Source organism: Nanorana parkeri, unplaced genomic scaffold (genome assembly GCF_000935625.1).
Source record: "Nanorana parkeri isolate BGI_ZX_2015 unplaced genomic scaffold, ASM93562v1 scaffold416, whole genome shotgun sequence".
NCBI lineage: Eukaryota > Metazoa > Chordata > Amphibia > Anura > Dicroglossidae > Nanorana > Nanorana parkeri.
The window spans coordinates 489,539-514,133 of record NW_017306684.1 but is presented as its reverse complement, the minus strand read 5'-3'; the positions used below and the strand labels follow the sequence as shown (position 1 = coordinate 514,133).

At 41.8% G+C, this 24,595-nt stretch overlaps 2 protein-coding genes across 2 annotated transcripts; both read right to left on the bottom strand.

The window, feature by feature from the left end:
- Window positions 1-6,252: 6,252 nt before the first annotated feature.
- On the bottom strand, window positions 6,253-15,260 carry LOC108789707 (olfactory receptor 10AG1-like). Its single transcript, XM_018559788.1, has 7 exons — window positions 15,107-15,260; window positions 14,423-14,497; window positions 13,238-13,392; window positions 13,086-13,144; window positions 11,790-11,849; window positions 11,590-11,692; window positions 6,253-7,191 (listed from the first exon to the last, which is right to left on the bottom strand). Exons 1-7 carry the CDS (start codon window positions 15,258-15,260, stop codon window positions 6,253-6,255), a joined length of 1,545 nt encoding a protein of 514 aa, XP_018415290.1.
- Window positions 15,261-16,340: 1,080 nt separating this feature from the next.
- On the bottom strand, window positions 16,341-17,048 carry LOC108789706 (olfactory receptor 10A7-like). The gene has a single exon (XM_018559787.1). The coding sequence runs from the start codon at window positions 17,046-17,048 to the stop codon at window positions 16,341-16,343; it is 708 nt and encodes a 235-aa protein (XP_018415289.1).
- Window positions 17,049-24,595: the final 7,547 nt, after the last annotated feature.

Below are 24,595 nucleotides of genomic sequence, written 5' to 3'. Positions count from 1 at the left end.
GGGGGTCTGGGTGGAGGGGGGACGTGGCTGGCCAAACTTTGTTCTTGCACGCAAACTCTTTTCTTTGCTCCTTTATGTGTAATTCGCTTGATTCAACGCACAAATCCATGCCGCACCACTACAAATATATATTTTAAGATATATTTCTATCATTTTCTTTTATTTAAGTCAGGTAATTATAAGATTTTGTGTATGAAATTATATTGATCTCTAACAGTTATAGCTCAGGGTTTCCTTCTCCCAGTCTCACCAAGCTAGCCTTAAGGTGTAGACATGTGCACTGGGCAAAAAAATTGTTTTGTTTTGTTTCGGATTTTGCTTTATTTCGTTTTTCGGGTCTAAAGTCAATTTGTTTAGTTTGTTTCGGATTCGGGCTAAATTCGTTAGCGGTAGTCTTTACGAAATTTAGTTTTGTTTCCGTTTCATTCGTTCATTACAGAAAAGTGACATTTAAGAGGGAATTTTTTTTTTTTTACCCTCAAATGTCACTTTGCTGCAACGAAATATCGTCCAAAAAAACCGAAACTTCATACCGACCAACGCTAACGAATTTCGGAATCGGAAATTCGGAATCGTTTGCATGCTTTATATCTGTAATTCGGAATTTGGATACATCCGGATCTCCGAATTTCCGAAATTTCGTCTGAATTTCGATTCGTAACTAAACTAAAGTTTTTCTAATGTCTTTATTCAACCTCAAATACTATGTAACTATGAATTGCACATGTCTACTAAGGTGTAATTCCACCTTTGCATTCATATTTGAGGAACCCCCCATTATATGTTTGTTATGTGCTTTCCTTCACAAAGCTTACCTAAAAATAGAGTCTTTGGACTACAGTCTGATCATACCAACTGATAAAATATCTTCCCTTCCTAAATGACTGCATCAGCAAACGATTAAACTCAGACACTAGGATATCTTTCTCCCAAAAATAGCCAATGTCTTTTAATGCAAGAAAATTCCTTCGAGATAAAAAATTATACTGGCATACACATATTGAATCCACTGTTCCTATTTATTACCACTCCACCCCTCTCTGGATGTGACAACACCCATTGTAATACCATCACTGGATAACCCCGCTCTTTCTGGCTCATCTCTTTCAGTCTCTCAGTATATTCTGCGGGATCACTCGCTATCCTAACTACTCTTCTAAAGTTGGCTCTGGAGATAGATCTAAAGATGCTGATGAAGAACCAAAGGAAATCTCACCGCTCCAATTCCTTAGCCACAATCAGGACTCCCCAGGTGCTGGTCCAATAGGTGCATCTCCACCTTGGAATGTAGTAGTATACAAACAGACCGCACTATCCAGAGAATTCCAAAACTTCAGACTTTATTGAAATTCACAGCACATCCAGTACAACAGTGAATAAAAGTGTATGAAGCAACAAATACCAGCACTGCACACCCCCAACCAGCTACAACCTCTCACATGTCTTACCCGTAGGCTTATTCATAGAGGCATGTATGTATCTATTTTTTGTAATCAGCCAAAACTGCAAGCAGAAGCATGTGGGCAGCCAGGGCCTGCCTTAGGCCTTTAGGTGCCCTGTGCCTGTCCATTCATAACTGGGGACGCAAAGTACTATGTGTCCCTCCTGCGCCCCCGGCAGACGAGGGAGTGCTGTCATGTCGGATGGCAGAACGGGAAGGAGGAGAGAAGCCACCATGAGGACGAGCTGTGTCGGCCGCCTGGCGCCTTTGTTGCCATGGCGCCCTGTGCGGCCGCACAGCTCGCACACCCCTAAGGCCGGCCCTGTGGGCAGCTCATATGAGCCTATGAATATGCAGGAGGTGTGCGCCCTCTCATGTTGCTTCCTGTAGCTCCAAGTTTTGACAGCCAAACACAGATGTTTCATGGACCTGGATCCATCATGTGCGCATCCGAGTTTGTACACTGTCTGTGTGCAGCTATCAAAACTTGGAGCTGTGGGAAGCAGCACCTGAGGGTGCCCAGTTCCTGCATCTCCATAGACTTAAATAAGCTGTCCGCAAGCTTGTGTGTGCAGCTCTAAGTGCATGAAAAAAGGCCCTTCACATTGTACAGGGCAACACACACTGTGCAAATGAGGCTTAAGACCCTAACCCTTTAAGTTTAAACAAGTCAGAGATTATTTAACCGACGTGACCCGATCTTTTATATTTGACCAAAAAACTGGGTAATAATAAATGTTTCCTAACATAATGTTAAAAAAAAACGTATTTGTTTCAAAATTTTCAGTAATTTTTCCTATAAAAACCCCCAGTGGTGATTAAATACCACCAAAAGAAAGCTCTATCTGTCCCCAAAAAATGGTGTAAAATTCATTTCAGTACAGCGTTGCATGACGGAATAAACGTCAGTCAAAGTACCGCAGCGCTGAATACTGAAAAATGGCCGGGACAGGAAGGGGGTCTAAACACCTGGTCTTGAAGTGGTTAAACATGATTTTTATCCAAATTATGTTACCGAGCATTAAAGGAGAACTATGGGGTCTGTGTTTTTCCCCATAGTTCTCCTTAGGGTAACAGGAGGACACAAACTAGCGTCCTCCCGTTACCCTAAGCTCAGTACCGTGTTTCCACGAAAATAAGACACTGTCTTATATTTTTTTTGGCTCAAAAAAGCACACTAGGTCTTATTTTTTTATTTTTTTAATGTACAACAATCCACACTTATTCATCTACAACAGTCTACATGTATTCATGTACACAAATATGGTGATCAGGACAATCAGCGGTGCTGTGCCTTTGCTAGAGCAATTTGGTAACCAATCGGTGGCCAGAATGGGCGAAGCGCGCTTTCACTATCGATCCCTCACAGGTGGAGTGCATTTAGTATCACTCCGCCTGTGACAGAAGCCGGCGCTATAGAGGAGGCATCGGCTTATGCGCTCTGCTCCCTCCGCTGTCGCCTCGCTTCCCCTAGCGCTGGCTTCGTTGGCACCTCTGATTCTCTCCTGCCTCTCCCGCATCTTTTCAAGTTCCCCCTTATGCCACCACCGGCCCTGGGAATGGTCACAACTAGGTCTTATTTTCGGGGTAGGTCTTATATTTTAGCAATTCCCAAAAATAGTACTAGGTCTTATTTTCAGGGTAGGCCTTATTTTAGGGGAAACAGGGTATATAGGGAGCTACAGCTCGCGGTATACTGAGACGCCGCAGCCGGAGCGGATCCCGACATCGGTGTCGAGATCCGCACAGCTGCGTGAGTGATAGCTGGCTCTGCCTATCTAGAGGCAGAGCCAGCTGTACCCGCCCCCTCCCCCGTCCTTTTCTGCCAGTCATCGCTGGCGGATCGGAGCGGGGAGGGGGGAATCCAGCCCCTCCCCTGTTACGGCAGAGAGCCGTGACAGGATCGAGAGGTGAGCGAACGCCGGTATGTGTTCGCTCACCTCCCGATCTACTGAGCCGACCTGTGACAGTCTCATTGTCACAGGTCGGCTAGAGCTGTGAGATGAGTGGAAATCACTCATCTCATAGTTCTCCTTTAATGGTTTAATACAATGACCTAATGACCTAACACACCTACTCCCCATTCACACCTGAGACCTTGTAGCACAGACGAGTCACAGGACACCGGGGAGGGAAAATGGCTCATTGGGCCCAATTTGGACATTCTCACTTAGGGGTCTACTCACTTTTGTTGCCAGCGGTTTAGACATTAATGGCTGTGTGTTGAGTTGCTGCCTCATCACCAGGTGACAAAGAAGCATGGAGCTGGCCTTCTGGCCAATCGGGAATCTGGAGGGCGGGTAATGACTCGCCGCCTGGTTTTCTGATTGGCCAGCTTCTCAACCTATCAGGAAGTTGGGCAGCGAGTCATTACACGCTGCACGGCTTCCTGATTGACCGTGAAGCCGCCTCCATGCTCCCTCGTCACCAAGTGATGAGGGAGCATTAAGCCAGCTTCCCGGTCAATCAGGAAGCAAGGCAGCATGTAATGACTCGCTGCCCAGCTTCCTGATACCGGAAGTTTGGGTATCGGGCTAGGCATCGGAGCATTTGGTACTAGTACTCACGCAAATACTCGTATGGGCACCAATACCGATACTGGTATTGGAGCATTCCAGATTTAGAGGATAAAATTAAAGTATCTCTAAAGCCAAAACATTTTTTTTTGTTTTTGTGGATATGGGAGTACAGGAGGTTTTTATTTGCCACCTGTCTTTCATTTGGGAGACTTCCCTTCACCTCCTGTCTTGTATACTCAACAGAAAGTGAGAGGATATCTTTCCAATGTGAGCTAAATCCCCTCTTAGGCAGTTGTCACAGGAATAAGTGTCCTCGTTTGAAGATTCCCCCCTTGTTTTTTGTTTTGGTAGAACTCAAACTTTTGGATGAACCCTTTATTTTATTTCTCAGAGACAATGGTAAAATTATTGATCAAGACAATTAGAGAGAGACAGAGAGAGAGAGAGAGATAGGGACACAGGTATTTTAAAAAAACCCAACAGTTCTCCTTAGGGTAACAGGAGGACACAAACTAGCGTCCTCCCGTTACCCTAAGCTCAGTACCGTGTTTCCACGAAAATAAGACACTGTCTTATATTTTTTTTGGCTCAAAAAAGCACACTAGGTCTTATTTTTTTATTTTTTTAATGTACTCACGCAAATACTTGTAACCCTCTTTTTGTGATCTGCGCTTTAGAACTATAATTTCTAAGTCACGGTGGTTGGGTTAATAACAATCTTGACTTCTGTTTTACACTGGTAGGTAAAGGTATAAAAACCTGACTATTACTTTATATTAATGAGCGTTAAAGAATACTTAAAACATTCCACCATTTCCTTATTCCTTAGACTATAAATAACTGGATTTAGAAGAGGGGTCACAATGGTGTACAGAAGGGAAAGCATTATTATTTCAAATTAATACATTTAAACGTTTTCAAAAATATAAACAGAGATATAAAATGTCCCCTTATTGTATAAACATCAAAGATATTGTATCTTTATTAAACAGGGTCTACACCCCCTGTGTGAATTTGTGCAAAAACTGCATTAGTGTTGATTTCTCTTACCTTATCCTAACCCATTCTCACTTCTTGACTTCTGTTTTACACTGGTAGGTAAAGGTATAAAAACTGACTATTACTTTACACTGAGTGGCCAGATTATTATGACCAACCCATCAGTACTTTGTTGGGCCACGAGATGACTCCACGAAATGACTTCGTTGGGCCGCCTGGTGACTCCACGAGATGTTGAAAGGTGATGCGAGGAATCTGACATGGCACTGTTGCCCTTCTGTTGTCTTGTACCAGTCTTGCCCCTCCCCCGTTCTGCCCTAACATTGACTAGTCGCTGACGGCCACAATTCGCGCGTTCAGACCAAGATTTTCAGCTGACAGTCCGGTCTTTAAACACTTTAACAACAGCTGCTCTTGAACATTTAACGAATTCTGCTGTTTTGCTGATACTCGCTCCATGGCTGTCAGGATCCAGAGCACCCCCAGGTGGCGCCTGAGCCGGGTCCTGCAGTTCCTGTGCTTGCCTGCGGGTGTCTCCAGCAGCCAGGAACTGTAAGGAACCTGCAGCTCCGGTACTCACCTGCGTGTGTGCCCCAGCTGTGACTGATCATCCCATCACCTGGTGCTTCCTGGGAGGGTATATAGGCCCTACCTGCAGTCAGGAAGCTGGGTCAGTATTGTGTTGCTAAACCTGACTGAGTCCCTTGCTTCCTGAACCTTGCTTCCTATCTGAAAACCTGTCACCAACCCAGCTTGTTACCCGACCACTCTCCGTTGAATCCTGTTCCTGTACCGCGCTGCCCTCCTGTTGACGACCCGGCTTGCACCTGACCACTCTTCATCAATCCTGTTCCTGTACCGCGCTGCCCTCCTGTTAACGACTCGGCTTGTACCTGACCACTCTTCTTGTATCCCGAGGCCTGCTGTACATCTGCAGGCCTGTTACCCCTCTTTGTTGGGTTTGTAGTTTTGTTGATGTGGAACCAATAAACTGTGCATATAACCCTATTCTGTGTGGGCATATTAATTTGGTCATCCTGCGTGGGTACCTGCATGTGGTGTGAGAACGTCTGTGCAGGGTACCATGACAATGGCTCAGAGCGCCAACAATCATCCCACATTCAAAGGCTGTTACATCGCGTTGTTTCCCCGTATCTTCAGAAAAAATCACTTCTACTGTCGTGGTAACCAACCCGCTTCCCTATTTATAATGGTCTGGCCCTCTATCAACTTCAGCGCCAAATTATAGCTAATTTGCCTACACACGTCAGGTGGACATAATAATCTGGCCACTCAGTGTATATTAATGAGCGCTAAAGAATACTTAAAACATTCCACCATTTCCTTATTCCTTAGACTATAAATAACTGGATTTAGAAGAGGGGTCACAACAGTGTACAGAAGGGAAAGCATCTTGTTTATCTTAATAAAGTTTTGCTGAGAAGGAACCAAATAAATGATGAAGATTGTCCCGAAGTACATACAGACGGAGGCTAAATGTGAACTGCATGTAGAAAACGTTTTCTGTCTTCCTGTTTTGGAGGAAATTCTCAGGATGGTGTAAAATATGGAGCCGTAGCTCAAAATAATCAAGACGAATGGGAAGACGCTAAGAATGATGAGAATTAAAAAAACTTCCATCTCCACCACTGACGTATCTGAAGAAGACAACTGAAGAATTGGGGCTAGATCGCAAAACAGATGATCAATAATGTTCAAACCACAAAACTGTAAGTTGCAGATTATAATTGTTGATGTCACCAAAATTATGTATCCAGTCATCCAAGCCCAAACAACAAGATGGTTCCTAGTGTTGATGTTCATGATGGAGGAGTACCTTAAAGGGTTGCAAATGGCCAAGTGTCTGTCATACGCCATAACTGTTAACAGGAGACATTCTGCGCTACCTGTCGCAGATCCCACATAGAGCTGAGTGATACAGCCATAGAATGTCATGTGACCACCATTCCACCATAAGATGTACAGCAGGTTTGGCATGATTACGGTGGTAAAAAACATTTCGCAGGCAGATAGGTTGCAGATAAAAAAGTACATGGGAGAATGGAGTCTTGGGCTGGCAGCTATCAAGACTATTATTACCATGTTACCTGTTACTGTGGTTAGATAAAGGATAAGGAACAAAAGAAAAATGAAAGGCCTCATGGTTCGGAGATCACCAAACCCCAGGAGAAACACCTCCATCACCGCCGTCTTGTTCTGTCCACATGTGTTCTGGTGGAAAACAGAGCAACTATCAGTATGTGCAGCACAGATTTAGAAACTATTAATGGACTTTTGTTAATAATTACAGAAACATTTGATGAATTGGCATCATTCAAGTATTAAAGAGACATACAAATTTATGCAATGTTGAGCAAATTGTCATTTTGTTTTCCAAAAACATAAGTCATCTTTTAGTAGAGTTAGAATCAACTTTTATCTCTTCTCCTCCTCACAATAAATTGAAGTGACACTAAACTCAGGAGTTAAATCTTAAAAATACATTCAAGAACCTTAACTATTAAAAGAGAATTATGAGGCGAGTGATTTTCACTCAGCCTCATAATCTGAGCCGACCTGTGACAATGAAACTGTCACAGGTCGGCTCAGCAGATTGGGAAGTGAGCGAACACAAACTGTCGCTCGCTCACTTCTCGATCTATCCCTGCAGAGAGCCATGACTGTCACTCACGGCTCCCTGCAGGGATTCCCCTGCCCCTCCCCTGTCTGATCCTCCAGCGCTGACTGGTGAAACGGATGGGGGAGTGGGCGAGCACAGCTGGCTCTGCCTCTGGATAGGCAGAGCCAGCTGTCAATCCTGCAGCTGGGTGGATCCAGACAGTATTGTCGGGATCCGTCCCGGCTGCGGTGTCTCAGTATACCGCAAGCTATAGCTCGCTATATACTGAGCTTTGGGTCACGGAAGAACTCTAGTTTGTGTTCTCACTTCACCCTTAGGAGAAATTGTTTTTTAATAATACTGTGACATATAAAAGTGACAAAATTGTATTTTACCGCAACGTGGTTGTGACACCTTTAAAGTCCCATAAAAAAAAAGCTTTTTCCTTTTTGGAAACTTGCATCTTATCTTTGCATGTGGTCAAATGGCCTTTCTTTTGGCACTGTGAAATAGGTCAGTGTTATACAAATTAGAAAAATATATAAATCCTTTAAAGGAGAACTATGAGGGGAGTGCTTCTCACTCACCTCATAGTTCTAGCCGACCTGCGACAATGAGACTGTCACAGGTCGGCTCAGTAGATCGGGAGGTGAGGGAACATATACCGGCGTTCGCTCACCTCTCGATCCTGTCACGGCTCTCTGCCGTGACAGGGGAGGGGCTGGATTCCCCCCTCCGATCCGCCAGCGCTGACTGGCGGAACGGACAGGGGAGGGGGCGGGTACAGCTGGCTCTGCCTCTAGATAGGCAGAGCCAGCTGTCACTTACGGAGCTGGGCGGATCTCGACATCAATGTCGGGATCCGCTCCGGCTGCGGCGTCTCAGTATACCGCGAGCTGTAGCTCGCGGTATACTGAGCTTAGGGTGACGGGAGGACGCTAGTTTGTGTCCTCCCGTTACCCTAAGGAGAACTATGAGGAAAAGCCCTGACCCCATAGTTCTCCTTTAACCCTAGATTTCAGAGTATAACAAATATTAGTTCTAGAAAGTTTTAAAAAGCATTGTAAAGAATGTGAAAAATATAGAAATAGTACTCACCATAAGGGCTCTGTGTTTCTTTATCTTCTACTTGTATTTTTATTCTGCCAGACACTTTTTATCAAAATATCTAAAACAAATTCTAGAATTCTTGGCAGGATTGCCAGGATACATTATCTGTTGGGTGTTTCCAGGTTTAGAAAAACTATTAGTTACAGTGACTGGCAACATCTATTAATGAACTACGAATACCTCTAAGAAGGACCAGTTGTGGCCAGAAAACTACATACAGGGTATACATTTTATATACATTTTGCATGAGCCTTTAAATTTGAACTTGAGAAGAACATTACTGTTCCTATGTCCTTGCTGACAACAGCCGTTTCTGTACTGCTGATGTTCTTCATTGATTGTTTGGTTTTGGTTGTTCATATTTGAAGTTGATTGACAATATCAACTCCATTAACAACATACGGTAGTAAACGCACATAACAATTTTCTAATGTATAGTTTTACGCCTCATTCTTTACATGTGTAAAAATAATTAAAAAATTAAATTCAAAATAAATGTTGAAATGTATTTACTTTTAAGGATGTTCAGATACCAGTGCCGATACTTGGCATTTTCACTAGAACTACCGGGGTTGCAGTGGTGGCAGCTGGGACCTGACTCTGACGCTCCACCACTGTCCTGAAATCATTAGTCTGTATTGTTTTAGAAAAAATGTCACATGACACTAAACAAAAATGTATCAGTACTCGTTACTGTGAGGACTTGGGCAAGTATCAGTACTTGTACTCGAAAAAATAGTATTGGCGCATCCCTTATATATATTTTTATATATATATAGTGCAATATAAATGGGTCAGAGCTGAAGTATATATATATAATTATTTTTTTTTTTTTTATATAATACATTAAAACAGAGACGTACAAATCCAAGGAACTCTGTATGATCCTTAAAAATGACAGATGCTCCCTAACTTCTGATTTTTTCTTCAGTCTAGTCCTGCAGCTGGAAAAGTATCTGTACATATACATGTACTTGTACCGAGTACAGTACTTGGTATCTGAACATCCCCATTAAAAAGTCTTACTGCTTTTACAAGGACAGTACAAGAAACTTGCGTTAATTTCTATTAACAATCTTTTGTTTCAATAAGCCAATAAATTACTCTTTCTTGCCATATTCACGTTTAGATTTACTTTGGCATATATTTTATAACAGCATTGCATTTTATAATGTAGGCAATCACTTTTGACCGCTTCTTCCTTACATAAATTATCAGATTAATTCTTCATCTTTGGGGAGAGGACAGGAAAATGCAGTTAAGTATACAGCCGTTTATTTCAACTGTTCATCCTAAACCATTGATTTTTAACACATATATAAAATATAATGATCACTCTCTTTCCAGCTGTCTATTCAAAACAGTTTAGTTTCCAGTACAGTATAGTATAGTACCCTGTTTCCCATGAAAATAAGACCTACCCCGAAAATTAGACCTAGTTCTATTTTTGGGAAGTGCTAATATATACGACCTACCCCGAAAATACCTGTATGACCTAGTTGTGACCATTCCCAGGGCCGGTGGTGGCATAAGGGGGAACTTGAAGAGGCGCAGGAGAGAATCAGCATTGGGAAGGAAGCCAGCGCTAGAGGAAGCGAGGCGGCACCGGAGGGAGCTGAGCCGAGTAAACCGATGCTTTCTCTATAGCGCCGGCTCCTGTTACAGGCGGAGTGATACCGAATGCGCTCCGCCTGTGAGGAATCAATAGTGAAATCGCGCTTAGCTCATTCTGGCTAGCGATTGGTTAGCAAATTGCTCTTGGAAAGGTACGGCACCCCTGATTGCCCTGATCACCACATTTTTGTACATGAATACATGTAGACTTTTCTACATGAATAAGTGCGGATTGTTGTACATTAAAAGAAAAGAAAAAAAGACCTACCCCGAAAATAAGACCTAGTGTGTTATTTTGAGCCAAAAAAAATATAAGACAGTGTCTTATTTTCAGGGAAACACGGTACTTGGTATCTGAACATCCCCTATTTACTTTAATAACTATTGCCTCTTGAATTTGGTATGCCTGTGAGAAAATGCATTTAGTAAGTCACTGACCTAGAACAGGTATGCAGGAAATTTAAAATTCACCGGCTCATTAAAAAGCATGATGACCAGTCAGCTAATATTTTCAGAAGGGGTTGTGGACTAATGAAATGCGCGTGTAAGCGTATTATGATCTTAAAAAATTTAAATAAGTTAAACCTAAACTGATAAACTCTAGATGGATACAGCACAAATGTACATCTCTATGTGACACATATATACAGTATTATTGTATTTATACATCTAAGTAAAATACATGATATTTCTTACGGAGAACTAGGAGTCATCTGGATTTATATTCATGCATCATCCACATTTTTTAATAGAAGAAACCTAAGGGGAATGTGAACGGTGACTGAGCTAAGAAAATCCATAGGGAGCCTATTACGAAAATTAATATAATAGACTATTTGGGAATTTAAAACGTTTTTAAACAAGTTCAAAACTGAAATAAGCAAAAGGTGAAACAACCAAACTTTTTATGGGTTGTGTAGATGGGCAAAAAAATTTTGGGTTTAAAAGGCATTTAAGTCTACTGTATTTCACCTGAATTTGAGACAATTCATGCCTCCATCTGACCTGTTTTTGACCCGCTTCTTCAATCTGCTTTTAACTTGCCATTGATTTTAATGTGTGAAAAAATAAGCCTCTGCCACCTGTTGGTTGGTACTTAGCAGTACAGTGCGGTCACGCTGCATCTGCACACCTGGTCTCATTCAGGAGTGAGTAAATGGATTTTAGAACATTCATTCAGTACCTGATATCAAATGTGTGTCTTGCTAACTGTTTGGATAGGCCAGGCTATTTAATTTTCCCTTAAATAAATGTACTTGACCTTTGTAGTGGGGCTATCCCCATACTGCAAGGATTAAGTGCTCGTTGTCGTCTAGTTTTTGTCTAAGGTACTCTTGCCAACACTGGTTGCCAGGAGCTGGGCAGATGCTGGCAGGTTGTGCCAGGTTGCTAGGAACCAGACAAGGCGATGCCGAGCCTGCAGAGGGCATTGTCACTCTCCTGTCTGGTGGCGCTGTCTCCTCTACCCTGCTCCTGGGTGCCTCACCATAACCGCTCCCCTTCCCAATCGGCCACCTGCCGCAGGTGGTAAGGTTTAGGCACACCACTGGGTGTAATAGAGAATTTTTGAGCTAATCTGAACAATCTAATGTAAAGAAGGTAAACTTATTCTGCCATCCCCTGCTCTCTAATGTACTGCACTGGCTTCCAATCGCCCAAAGGATAAAATTCAAAATATTAACAAACACTTACAAAGCCATCCACAACTCTGCCCCCGGCTATATCTCCAACCTTGTCTCTAAATATCACCCTAACCGTCCCCTACGCTCCTCCCAAGACCTCTTGCTCTCTAGCTCCCTTGTCAACTCCTCCCATGCTCGCCTCCAGGACTTCACTAGACTCTCCCCCATTCTGTGGAACTCTTTACCCCAACCTGTCCGTCTATCTCCTACTCTGACCACCTTTAGGCGATCCCTTAAGACTCATCTCTTCAGGGAAGCCTATCCAACCTAACCACTGAAATATCAATTTCTCAAACAATTCATGCCCATACAGCTACCTCCTCATGTACCACTTGCCCCTCCTTTTTAGATTTTTTAAGCCCTCAGGGACAGTGCCCTCCTTACCATCTTGTCTTGAATTGTATTGTAATGTCTTTCTCATATTCTAAAGTGCTGTGCAAACTGTTGGCGCTCTATAAATCCTGTATAATAATAATAATGTAAAGAAGGTTAGCTTATTCTAGCAACCCCTTCTCTTCTGGAAACCATACTGATGTGCTTGCCTCTTTTGGCTATGAGCTCCCCTCTGATAGTGTGTGCCTTTACTGAGCTATATCTGTGCTACGGCTACATATTAGTGTATGATAAATAAGTAAGATAAGAATATTTGATTATTAAATTTCCAGCACATGGTGTTTATTAAAACTGGTAACAATATGTTCACAATAGTTGTGGGGACATTAAAAAACAACACTTTTAGTAGTATAATGATTATATCACCAATGTTTAACAAACAATACAAACTTCTAAAGTTTATGTCAATCCAAACTTTTTGCATAAAAGATGGTCATGTGATGCTCCAGGTCCACAGTCTCCCATGTTTTTCACTGCAAAAGAGGAAGGTCCTTCTTTGTGTGTCCACATCACTGCCTGGGTGATGTGGAGATTTCCTATTGGCTATTTAGAAGCTGAGTCCTCTTAGAATCTAAAAGGCTGCAGCAACATAATGATATTTAAAGTAGCATTAATGGCAGGGTGTTATGTTTTACCTTAATGCATTCTCTTCATTAGGGTAAAAACCACAAAGTACATTTGTCTCTCCCCCATCCCCCCACACTTACCTGTGACCGGCGCTCGTCACTGCTGCTGGTTTGAAGCAATCCTCAGTTCCCCGTTCTTCCTGGTTGTGAGAGAGGATACTGATGGCAAAGAAGCAATAGGCTCCTTCTGCCATCAATCAAGCTGTTGGGTGGAGAGGAGGGGTGTTGCCTACCGCAGAGCTATGAATGCACATAGCCACTGCCGGAATGGCCGGGAACACACACGTATGGGTGCCTCCATACCAGCCGCTTAGCTGATGGAGGTACCCATGCAGGGGGCAAGGGGAGAGCACTGTGATGGTCCCACTAGAGAATGAGGCAGAGAAACCTTTTTGAAGAAGAACATATATTCATGTAAAGGTGGGCCTCCAAGTTTTGATCATAAAAAACCCCCGAACCTTTAACAACACTTTAAATTTAAAATGAAAGCACCACACTGTGACATTCAAGCCCCAATAGGGCAATACTTTTATTGACTATGTCAATCATTTAATAAAGTCATTCGATATGGGGAAAAGTTGTACTTCATACCATTAGTTGCAGCATATTCGAGGCACTAAGCCCATTTTCACATACATCAATATAACTGTGACGACATGGTGATCAGTTTATAAGTTAAATGTGTATTGGTGTTGAGTTATGTTTGAGTGCGTTATGCTGTGTGCTGGTTATGGAAAGACTATCAACACCATCCCTCGTTATCTCCCATTGTACTCTGAGGGAGCTCAGAACAATGACATTCTGGCCAGGCTCATGCTATGGCTGTCTGGAGTTCATTACCAGTGGAAACCCTGTGGTGTTGAGCAGACCGATTGTCTGGGAGGGGATGGTGGATGTGATGGGATTATATTCTGATTTCATCACTTGCTGTATAAAAGTTTGTGCAGTTGCTCAATAAAGCAGAGTTTGTTTCACCTACTCTCAAGCCTTGGCTAGTGACTGGGGAAACTGGGAGCTAAGGATCTTCAGGTTGCAATATCTCCTCAGCAAGGAAGAAGACAGCGGCAGACATACTCATCCTGAGTACGGGGGTCCGTCACAATAACCATTTTGCAATACAAATTGTGGAAGAAAATGCAGTTGGATAGCCTGTGAATAATACAAATCTAGGCATTAAAATGTGCCTAGCATTACCCTCATTTTAAAATCATACAACATAGTCAAATTTTAAATGACATTAGAGCTGAGTTCTAGGCCTGCAAATAAAAACACTGTTAACATACATGAACTGTTTGAATTATTAACTTCTGTTTAGCCATCTATGTGTATCAGGCATCCCTACCAGACAGCCCAGCTTGATGCTTCCCTTCAACTATAGCAGCACATTTTGGTCAGAAACATTAGGTCAAATCACCTACTGACGGGACAGTGAAGATTAAACAGCGTAATGATGAGGTAATGTTTCTGCTCTCTGCTGTCGGCATCTTCACTGTCTGCAAATGTGCAAGCAGAAACTAGGGTACCTAGTGGTTAGCACTTCTGCCTTACAGCACTGGGGGGTCCCTGGTTCAAATCCTGGCCAGGTCACCATCTGCAAGGATTTTGTGTGTTCTCCCTGTGCTTGTGTGGGTTTCCTTTTGGGTACTCTGGTTTACTCCAAAGACATGTTGGTTATTTGGCTCCTGTCTAATTTGGCCCTGTATGTATGCATGTGAGATATGGAGCTTAGCATGTATGCTCCTTGAGGGCAGGGACTGATGTGAAAGTTCAACTATGCAAAGCACTGCGTAACAAATGTCAATGCTACCGTGTTTGCCGGCGTATAAGACGACATTTTATACTTAAAAACATCCCCCGAAAATCGGGGGTCATCTTATACGCCGGGTATACAAAACGTCCCTAATCTGTCAGCCCGCTGGATGTGCGGTAATACTGTATGTACGGTAGCTTTGGCTACATACAGTATACAGCGCTGAGCCAATCACGGCGAGCGATGTACACAACCTCTGCCAATCCGAGCAGGCTTTGTATTCATTAATAGAATACATCGCTCGGCGTGATTGGCTCAGTGGGGTACACTGTATGAAGCCGAAGCTACATACTGTATACCGCGTACATCGCTTTCCGTGATTGGCTCAGCGCGATAGACTTGCCTTTCCGAGATTGCTGCAGCAGCATGTCCAGCGCATTCAGTGGCATGCCGTCCCTGAAAGGGTTCAGTGTCGGCCGCCGCTCACGGCTACTCCCCCCACACATCTTCCTCCTCCATAAGACGGAGGAGGTTACATTTGCTCTGCGTTTCTAACATGGTAGAACATTAAGCAAGTGGACCCTCACCGCTCACCTGCCATTCTGAACCTTCTAGTCCTCCTAAACAGGACTACTCGTCAATCTGCACATCCCTCGTTGTAACCTTGCCTGAAGGACGCATCTGCCAGCAATCAGCCAGCAGCACTTCCTAACCGCAAGTACTGACATCTTAAACTGTATTGCTACAACTTGTGCTGAATTACCTTAAAGGGACAGTGTATTATCGTTTAACATTACTTACTAACATACCCTCGTGGGTGTAACTACTTCCAGCATTACCTCCTTAACTCCAAGTAGTCTACTCTGCCGCTAGTGCTGCCTCGGAAGGGGGGTAGTCTTATACGACGAGGATAGCCCAAAACCTATGTTTTAACTGAAAAAATAGGGGGTCGTCTTATACGCCCAGTCGCCTTATATGCCGGCAAATATGGTATATAAATACCAATAATTAAATAAATAACACCCAGTTGGCTTCTTCTTCCAGTCCACTTGCTGCTGGAAGTGGAGGCTGATATAACTGTAAACTAGTAACCGTCCATTTAAAGAAAATACATGTCTTACTGAATATAAAACTCAATGACTTAATGTTTTTATTAGTGATGTTCAGATACCAGTGCGGATACTTGGCATTTTCATGGGAACTACCAGGGTTGCAGCGGTTGCAGCTGGGGCATAGCTCAGGGGCTCCACCACTGTATTAAAATCATTAGTCTTTATTGTTTTAGAAAAACTGTCACATGACAATAAACAAAAATGTATCAGTACTTGTACTTGAAAAAATGGTATCGGTGCATCCCCTTCATTTATATTTACAAAAAAATATATCATACATTAAAACAGAGATGTACAAATCCCGGGAGTTCCATGTGCTCCTTAAAAATAACAGCTGCCTCCTAACATTTGAATTTTTCTCTAGTCTAGTCTTGGAGTTGGAAAAGTATCTGTACTTGTACTTGTACTTGGACCGAGTATGGTACTTGGTACATCTGAACATCCCTAGTTTTTATATATGCCTAGAGTTTAGCTTCAATTCCACATTTTAATCATGTGATTTGGTATAAAATAAGCTTTGATACAAGACTTCATCTCTTGGTTCCTCAGACAGTAGATGATTGGATTTAACAGAGGAGTTCCAATAGTGTAGAGCAGAGACACAATCTTGTTTAATTTGATGGAATGCTTTTGAGGGGGTACCAAATAAATAATGAAGATTGTCCCAAAATATGTACAAACAGACGCTAGATGTGAACTACAGGTGGAGAAAGATTTCTGTCTGCCAGGCCTGGAAGAAATTCTCACCAAGGTAAAAACTATGGTGATGTAGCTCAAAAGTATCAACATAAATGGGAACAGGCTAAAAGCAATGGTGAGCAGCAAAGATTCCATTTCCACTAAATAAGTATCTGTAGAGGACAACTGTAATATTGGAGCCAGGTCACAAAACAAATGGTCGATGGTGTTGAACCCACAGAACTGTAATTTGCAAATGGAGACGGTCAATATGACCATCGCCATGAAACCAGAAAGCCAGGACCCCAGTGCCAGAAGATTCTGTGTCTTGATGTTCATGAGGCAAGAATACCTTAAGGGGTGACAAATAGCCAAATATCGGTCATAGGCCATTACTGTGAGAAGAAGACATTCAACACTTCCCACTGATGTTCCCAAGTAGAACTGAGTAATGCAGCCGTAGAAGGACATGGACCCACCATCGCCCCAGACAACATAAAGCATGTTTGGCATAATTATAGTGGTGAAAATGATCTCACACAAAGATAAGTTGCACAGAAAGTAATACATGGGTGAGCTAAGTTTTTTGTTTGAAGCAATTAAGCTTATAATCAAGATATTCCCTATAAGGGTGGTAATATAAAGTATTAAAAACAGGGAAAAAATCCAGCCTTTCAGATGGTGTAGATTCTTAAACCCCAAAAGAACCAGCTCCATCACATCTGTTTTATTGTGTCCACACATGACCTGGTGAAAGGGGATTGCAAAAGAACATCAGTCAGTATTAAAACTGTTGACATAAAAGTAGGTTTGTATGTAGAGGCCATATAAAGCATGTGCCAAGGAACAATTAAAACATAATACATATGTATTGCATCTGTGCAACACATGCGCATTTTCCCATGTTTAATCCCTTTAAAGACCCTGTAAGTACAGAAAAATGCCTCAAAATCCCAATAAATGAAACCTCTTTATTCTCTTGTTTGTCTTGCTCAACCATAAGATTTGTTTGTGAATATATACAGCTATGCACAGAAGAAAAGCCAACAAATAAGAAACCTTGACGTATTTTACACAGACTGCATGGGCATAAAAAACATGAGAAACATGTCGAGGCATCTTCATCTGTGCATGTCTTTACACCTTCACAATAAATCTTACAGTTGAGCAAAAGAAACAAAAGAATGAAGGGACCTTAATTTATTGGAATTTTATTGAATCTACCAGGACCAATCAAGGACTGATTTCCTTAATTTCCTATTGTGGGCTGACAATAAATAAAATCTTTGTATACTGAATGGCGTCGGTGTCAGGATCAGATGCAGACACTTTAGTCAGAGTGTACAGAAGCAAGTTGCTTCACCTCTACCAGCTGCCTTTCCCTTAAGGCTAATGTGCCTACCAGCACTTGGATGCCCCCAGGACTTAAACCTTACACGCTGGCTATAAATGTCGTAGATGACCCCGAGAACAAAGAAGTAGTACTGACTGGTGACAAAACAAAAGATATAAACAGAAATAAAGATAGCAAACAGGATCTGGATACAAAATATAAGACAGGAACTGATTACAAGACAAGTACAGGTCAAAAGATATAAGACGGCACAAGATTCAGGAAGAGACAGGTACAGGATTCAAGACAGAACTAGGATGCATGATCAGGATATACAAGGCAAGATAATGGCTTATGCAGACAGGACTAAAGTGAACTATTACAAACTGGGCTTGTGATGATTAAATAAAGCACCACTAACCAATCCCAAGGCTAAAGGGTGTGTGGCCAGGCTCATTAGCCCTCAGCTGACAAGAAGACTAGGATAGGTGCAGTGGCAACAAGCAACCAGGAGCTAGGAGCTAGGAGGTGGTTACAGGCATAGGAGCATTAGACATTCTCCTAAAAGTCATCCCTGCCCACTTTTTTTTTTTTCAGTAAACTGCTTTATCCATTCCACTGCCTCTATCTGTTTTCATTAGGAAGGTTTCCTCTTACAGGTGACACAATAGCAAATGAGGGGGGAATCTCTACAATGGTGAGGCAGGCAGCAAAATAAACTGGCTGAAGTTCTAACCCTTCCTCATTCTTTCCTTGTGATAAATTGTACATGCAAAACTTCATGTTCTGGATGTCACTTATCCAACTGTTTTCAAGCTTCTTCGCTCTCATCAGAGCAGGACAGGAGAGCAGAGGAGCTAAACATCCGTATACAGTTTGGAATGTAGTCTTTTTTTAGGCTTTGTCGCTCTCTATGTAGCACTCTTCCTCTTGTGGTGATGCACGAATGACCTCCTTAGTAGTGTGGCAGGCTTACATTGTTATCCCGCGGTTGGGTTCTTGGCTTATGGTGGTAAGAAAAATAAATTAATTTATACCTGCAAAGCTCAGTAAATTAAATCAGGGACAATCCAGCTTAGGACAGGGTTCCTACATGTACGTAAGGATTACTGAGTGCACAGGTGTTCACAAAGGCCCTTTCCTAACATGATAACTGACCTAACATTTTTTATTGCATGATTGGTCACAAGGGCACTAACTTAAAATAAAGAATTAACATCTTGAAGTGATGATATGTGATACCATATAAAATATGTTCTGGTTTAGGGGAAGGCTTGTTGGCTTCTTTTGGCTAAAATATACATCACATGATACATGATGTCTCCAACTTGTGTATTTTTGTATAGGACAATCTAAAAAGTTGGAAGCGATAGATGTGCAGTTGGATAAATGGCTCTAAATGGCTTAAAATGTATCTATGCTGTATATAGGCAGTGCTGGATGGACAGTTGAATACATTGCCCTATATTTAGGCCGTGTCTGGGCAATAAACCAGCAGTTTTGGGTGGACAGTTGGATACATGTCTCTATCTTTAGGCTGTTTCTATAAATCAGCGGTTCTGGATGGACAGTTGACTAAATGGCTCTACATTTAGGTTGTGTCTTTGCTATAAAACAGCAGCTCTGGGCAGACAGTTGGATAAATGTCTATACATCAAGGCCTTATCTGTGCTATACACACAGGAATCTGAATACACAGTTTTCTACCTGGGCAGAAAGCAATAATTTCCATGACATCCTAAAATATGGAATATACCTTTCATATTTAAATGTAACTGCTAGACTCATTCACCTAACCAACTGCTCAGTGTCTGCAACCTCCCTCTGCCAATCCCTGCACTGGCTTCCAATAGCCCAAAGGATAACATTCAAAATATTAACAATCACTTACAAAGCCATCCACAACTCTGCCCCCGGCTATATCTCAAACCTTGTCTCAAAGTATCACCCTAATCGTCCCCTCCACTCTTCACAAGACCTTTCCAGCTCCCTCATCAACTCCTTCCATGCTCGCCTCCAGAACTTCACTAGAGTCTCTCCCATCCTATGGAATTCCTTACCCCCAACCTGTCCAACCATCTCCCACTCTGACTGCCTTTGGACGATCCCTTCAGACTCTTCAGGGAAGCCCACCCCACCTCACCCTAACCGCTCAACCATCACATTCTCAAACAATTCATCCCCACACAGCTACCTCCTCATGTATCACTGGCCCCTCCCTTTTAGATTGTAAGCCCTCAGGGCCAGGGCCCTCCTTACCATCTTGTCTTGAATTGTGTTATAATTGTAATGTCTTCCTTGTATTGTAAAGCGCTGTGCAAACTGTCGGTGCTATATAAATCCTGTATAATAATATTTAAGATGGACATAATCTGATGCAAACACCTTTTGTAGAAGATAGTGCTGTATTAGTAGATGATACAGCACATCTGTAGATAGCACATGAAACTAACAAAGTATATAATATAAAATAAATACAATTTTAAAGTTCTACATGAAATGTATTTAAGAAAATGTTGACTTATTAAATGTTTTTCTCTAAATTATGCCTAACCAGCACCATTCTAAAAACATCTCAGTGTTGCAAGGGAACACAAGCTAACATACCATGCTGTCTATGTTAGGTCTTTATCTGTGTTTGTAGTCCATGTTGCCCATATTATCTGCCCAATCCATGGACACCAGACATCAGCACAAAATTGATTGTGCCATGGCTTCAGTTTTCATTCAATGTGAGGATTAGACCATTCATCTTATTTTATAATTGGTTGTGGCTCATTAGAAAGCTGAGATTAAAGCAGAGCTACAAATAACCAAATCACTTTGGGAGCCAACTGCAATAAAAATAACATATCACATCAAAATCCTCTAGGATTATACCAAGAACCTAAAAAAATAAAAATAAAGAGGACAATTAAAACTTAAATAAAAACTAATTTCTATATATTTTGTGATGCTGCATTCTTTATTAAACAAATAAAATCATCATCACAAAAATTCAAGCACTATTGGATTTCATATTCTTCATGTTTTTGTTTTTCAAATATTGAGGAATTATGTTCTTCTTCTCCTCCTCCTCCTTCTTCTCATCTTTCTTCATCTTCATCTTCATCTTCATCTTCATCTTCATCTTCATCTTCATCTTCATCTTCATCTTCATCTTCATCTTCATCTTCATCTTCATCTTCATCTTCATCTTCATCTTCATCTTCATCTTCCTAACAAATGTTGCAGCTGCATTGTAATGTTTTGCAATATGTTGCACTGTGTGGTCAAATGCATCATGTTTCATTATTACTAGAGGTGCACCGAAAATTTAATTTTCAAAACCGAAACCGAACATTTAAAAAAATCAGGCCGAAACCGTGAAACATTTTTTTTCTAACCTTTACAAATTTTTATTAAATATTTTTATTTTTTTACTTTACTTTTAGGGGCTCTGGGAAAATATTGGGGGTTTAAACAGATTCCTGATATTTCCCTTTTAAAATAGAAAAAGAGATTGAGAACACAGAGTCCTCAGAGAAACACAGGGGGGAATTTATCAAAACGGGAGCAGCCAGAATCTGGATCAGTTGCCCATGGCAACCAATCAGCATCTCTATTTGGTTTGCTCAATTGAGATTTGAAAATGAGAGATAGAAGCTGATTGGTTGCAGTGCAAATCTGCTCCGGATTTTGTCTGCTCCAGTTTTGATAAATCCCCCCCCCCACAGAGTCCTCATTATCTTTTTCTGCAGCCCCTGTTATAAATGAACAGGACTCTTCTATACCTAGTGTTCCTGTTCATACAAACCTTGTGTAGATGGTATGTTCACCATGTCCACAATCATGAATGAACAGGAGGTGATGTTGATCACTTCCCATTCATTCATAATTGGGGACACACTATGTCCTCAATTATTTACAAACACTCAGCGATCACTGATCACTAACTGCTTGTACCCGCTCTCCATCCTGACTCGCTGTCACAGGAGGCTGAGCTCGGTCTCCTGTGACAGCTGACTCCTCCTCCGCACCGGCGGCTCGGCCTCCTGTGACAGCTGACAGACGGGAGGAGAGACACCGGCCGCTCACATCGCTCTCCTCCTGTGACAGTTCATCTCTTTCCTGCTGGATGCTGTACTGTGTCAGAGGGGACACAGAGCAGTGCCCAGTGAGTAGAAGAGAAACTAGGGATGCACCGCTTTTTCGGCCAAAAAATGGCACTTTCGACATTGTGCCAAAAGTGTAATTTTCAGCCGATATGTTTCAGCGGCCGAAATTTCAGTGCATCCCTAATTATTACCCAGTGCAACATATTGGTGTGATCCTCAAGATAGTGAAAAATATGAAAACATAGCTCAATATAATCAAGACAAAGGGCAGTAGGCTTAGAGCTATAGTTATGACTAGGGCCTCTATTTATACCCCAAAGACGTCTGATGAAGCTCCACTATTGGAGTAAAATCACAGAAGAGATGGTCAATGGTGTGAGCACTACCGAACTGTAGAGTACAGATGGTCAACGTTGAGGTGGACATCACAGAAATCCAGATAGCCAAGACCATAATGCCAAGTGGTTGCAGGTCATGGTATTTATGATAGAGGAGTAGTGCAAAGGCTCACAAATAGCTACATATCGGTCATAGGGCATCACTGTGAGTAGGAGACACTCAGCACTTCCAAACGATACACCCAAGTAGAGCTGTGTGATGCAACTAGAAAATTACATGGTGCTTCTGTTTCTCCATATGATGTGAAGCATGTTTGGCATAATGGTGGGGGTGAAAAATATTTCACATGCAGAGAAATTGCATATAAAGAAGTACATAGGAGAATGAAGTTTTTGACTAGTTGTTATTACAGTGATAATGAGAATGTTCCCCATGATTGTGGTGAGGTAAAGGAGGGAAAACAGAGCAAAAAATAAAGTGAATGTCCAAGTGAACTCTCACAGTTTGCTTATCACTGTTATTGAACTAAGAGTGTTTATTTATTGGTATGCATAGAAATACATTTACAGGGTTATTCACAAAAGGAGGAAGAGTTTGGAGAAGGCCGGAGAGGTGAACAATCTAGGACAACATAGCTGAACTGGAAAGTGAGCTGAATCAGATATGTTTTCCAGTTCAGCTATGTTGTCCTAGATTGTTCACTTCTCCTGCCTTCTCCAAACTCTTCACCCTTTTGTGAATAACCTTGTATATCACCCACGGTATTCTGATCCAGCATGACTGTGTCCCTGTACACAAAGTTTGGTGTGGAGGAACTTAAATGGTCACCAAAGAGCCTTGACCTCATCTTTATTCAAGAATTATTTGAAATCCGTCATCCCAGAATGCCAGCTGTTAATTTTGTAACCTTTTTTGATAATTATTATTTGATTTCTACTAATATAAAGAAGAAATATAATTGTAGCATGTTGATTCAGTGGTCATGTGTCTTTGTCAGCCTGACTTACCACGTAGCTAAAACGCATTCATTCTTTTTTTTTTTAACAAGATATAGATTTATAGACTATAACATACTATTGCAGCATAAGAGAGAGAGATCTTTTCTTTTTTTCCTTCGTTTTACTCTTTGTCCATGAAACGCATTGGATAGATGGGAAAACATTCCGCAAGAAGTAGATATTTTCATTGTAATTGGTCCCTTGAGGTCTGACCATGTGCAGTTCAATTCCATATTCCCTACGGCTTTATGATGAGACATCATAAGCCACTGTATAAATTTGACAGCTGGGCTAGTCTTTTCACCATAAGACAGCTGACATCAGGATTCACTCCTATGCTGATTTGTGTGTTGACATCTTGCAGCCAGGAGTTGGGAAGCTTGTGTGTGAGCCATGCACTAGATGGAGCTGAAGGACTAAAATCATCAGCATGGTATGTTCCTAACCAGTTTTCTTATAATGCTGAGCTGCTTTTTTTATAAAATGATAAATGTTGATTGCCAGTTTAGGAAACTTTTTCATAAAAACTTGAAAACCTTTTAATATCTTTACAAGGCAAAAATGTAATATCCAGCTAAGACAAATGGTTTGATTTATTTCATGCTAGAGAAGGAGGTTTTTTTTTTTGTTTTTTTTTTTAACAATACATTTTTATTAAGGTTTTGCACAATAAGAGACAACAGTACGGCATGAGTAAGGCCGTGCCAATACACAGTGATCAAGACTTTCAGGTGGACATATAGAGAGCGAGGTGGATATGAGGCAAGATGCAGCTCGTAGGATAAGAGCAGAACAGTTATGTAAACTGCAGATTAAACATCAGGTACAATGCATACATCACAAAACACAAAAAGATCCCCAGCACACCTGCCAGCTGGCCTGCAGCAAAACAAGTAGCCCTGTCTAACAGTATGCGTTAAAAGCAGAGGTTTTAGTTGCACAAACATTTGGGCAAAAATATGTGGAAGCCACACTGCCACCGTCAAGGCACCTCTGCAAAGTGTGGTCCTAACTCTATTAGTATGAGTCTCCAAGTGGGAGCATATTAATGCAGTCGATAAATTAGATGCAGGTGTACCAGGAGGCCGCCCACTCCTCCTCAGAAGGTGCAGGGACACACTGGAGGCCCGGCAATCAAAAAATGCACGCTGGGACACCCAGTGTGTCCCCACACCCAAAACAGTCAACCTGGAAAAAGATGGTAACTGCATCAAATGTATAAGCAGCCTATGTAGCAGAGTGCACATGGGAAGGCTGACAACAATACAAAGCACAAAAAGATCC

Bases quoted from the DNA above. Each gene is read 5' to 3' on its own strand.
- LOC108789707 (XM_018559788.1), bottom strand. From the start codon at position 15,260: ATGTGTGGGGGGAGTAGCCGTGAGCGGCGGCCGACACTGAACCCTTTC. The intron at 13,393-14,422 runs GTAGGTGATTTG...TTCTTCAAAAAG, and splicing joins TAATCTTCACTGTCCCGTCA to GTTTCTCTGCCTCATTCTCT. The intron at 13,145-13,237 runs GTAGGCAACACC...TCTCACAACCAG, and splicing joins TGTGCATTCATAGCTCTGCG to GAAGAACGGGGAACTGAGGA.
- LOC108789706 (XM_018559787.1), bottom strand. From the start codon at position 17,048: ATGCTTTATGTTGTCTGGGGCGATGGTGGGTCCATGTCCTTCTACGGC.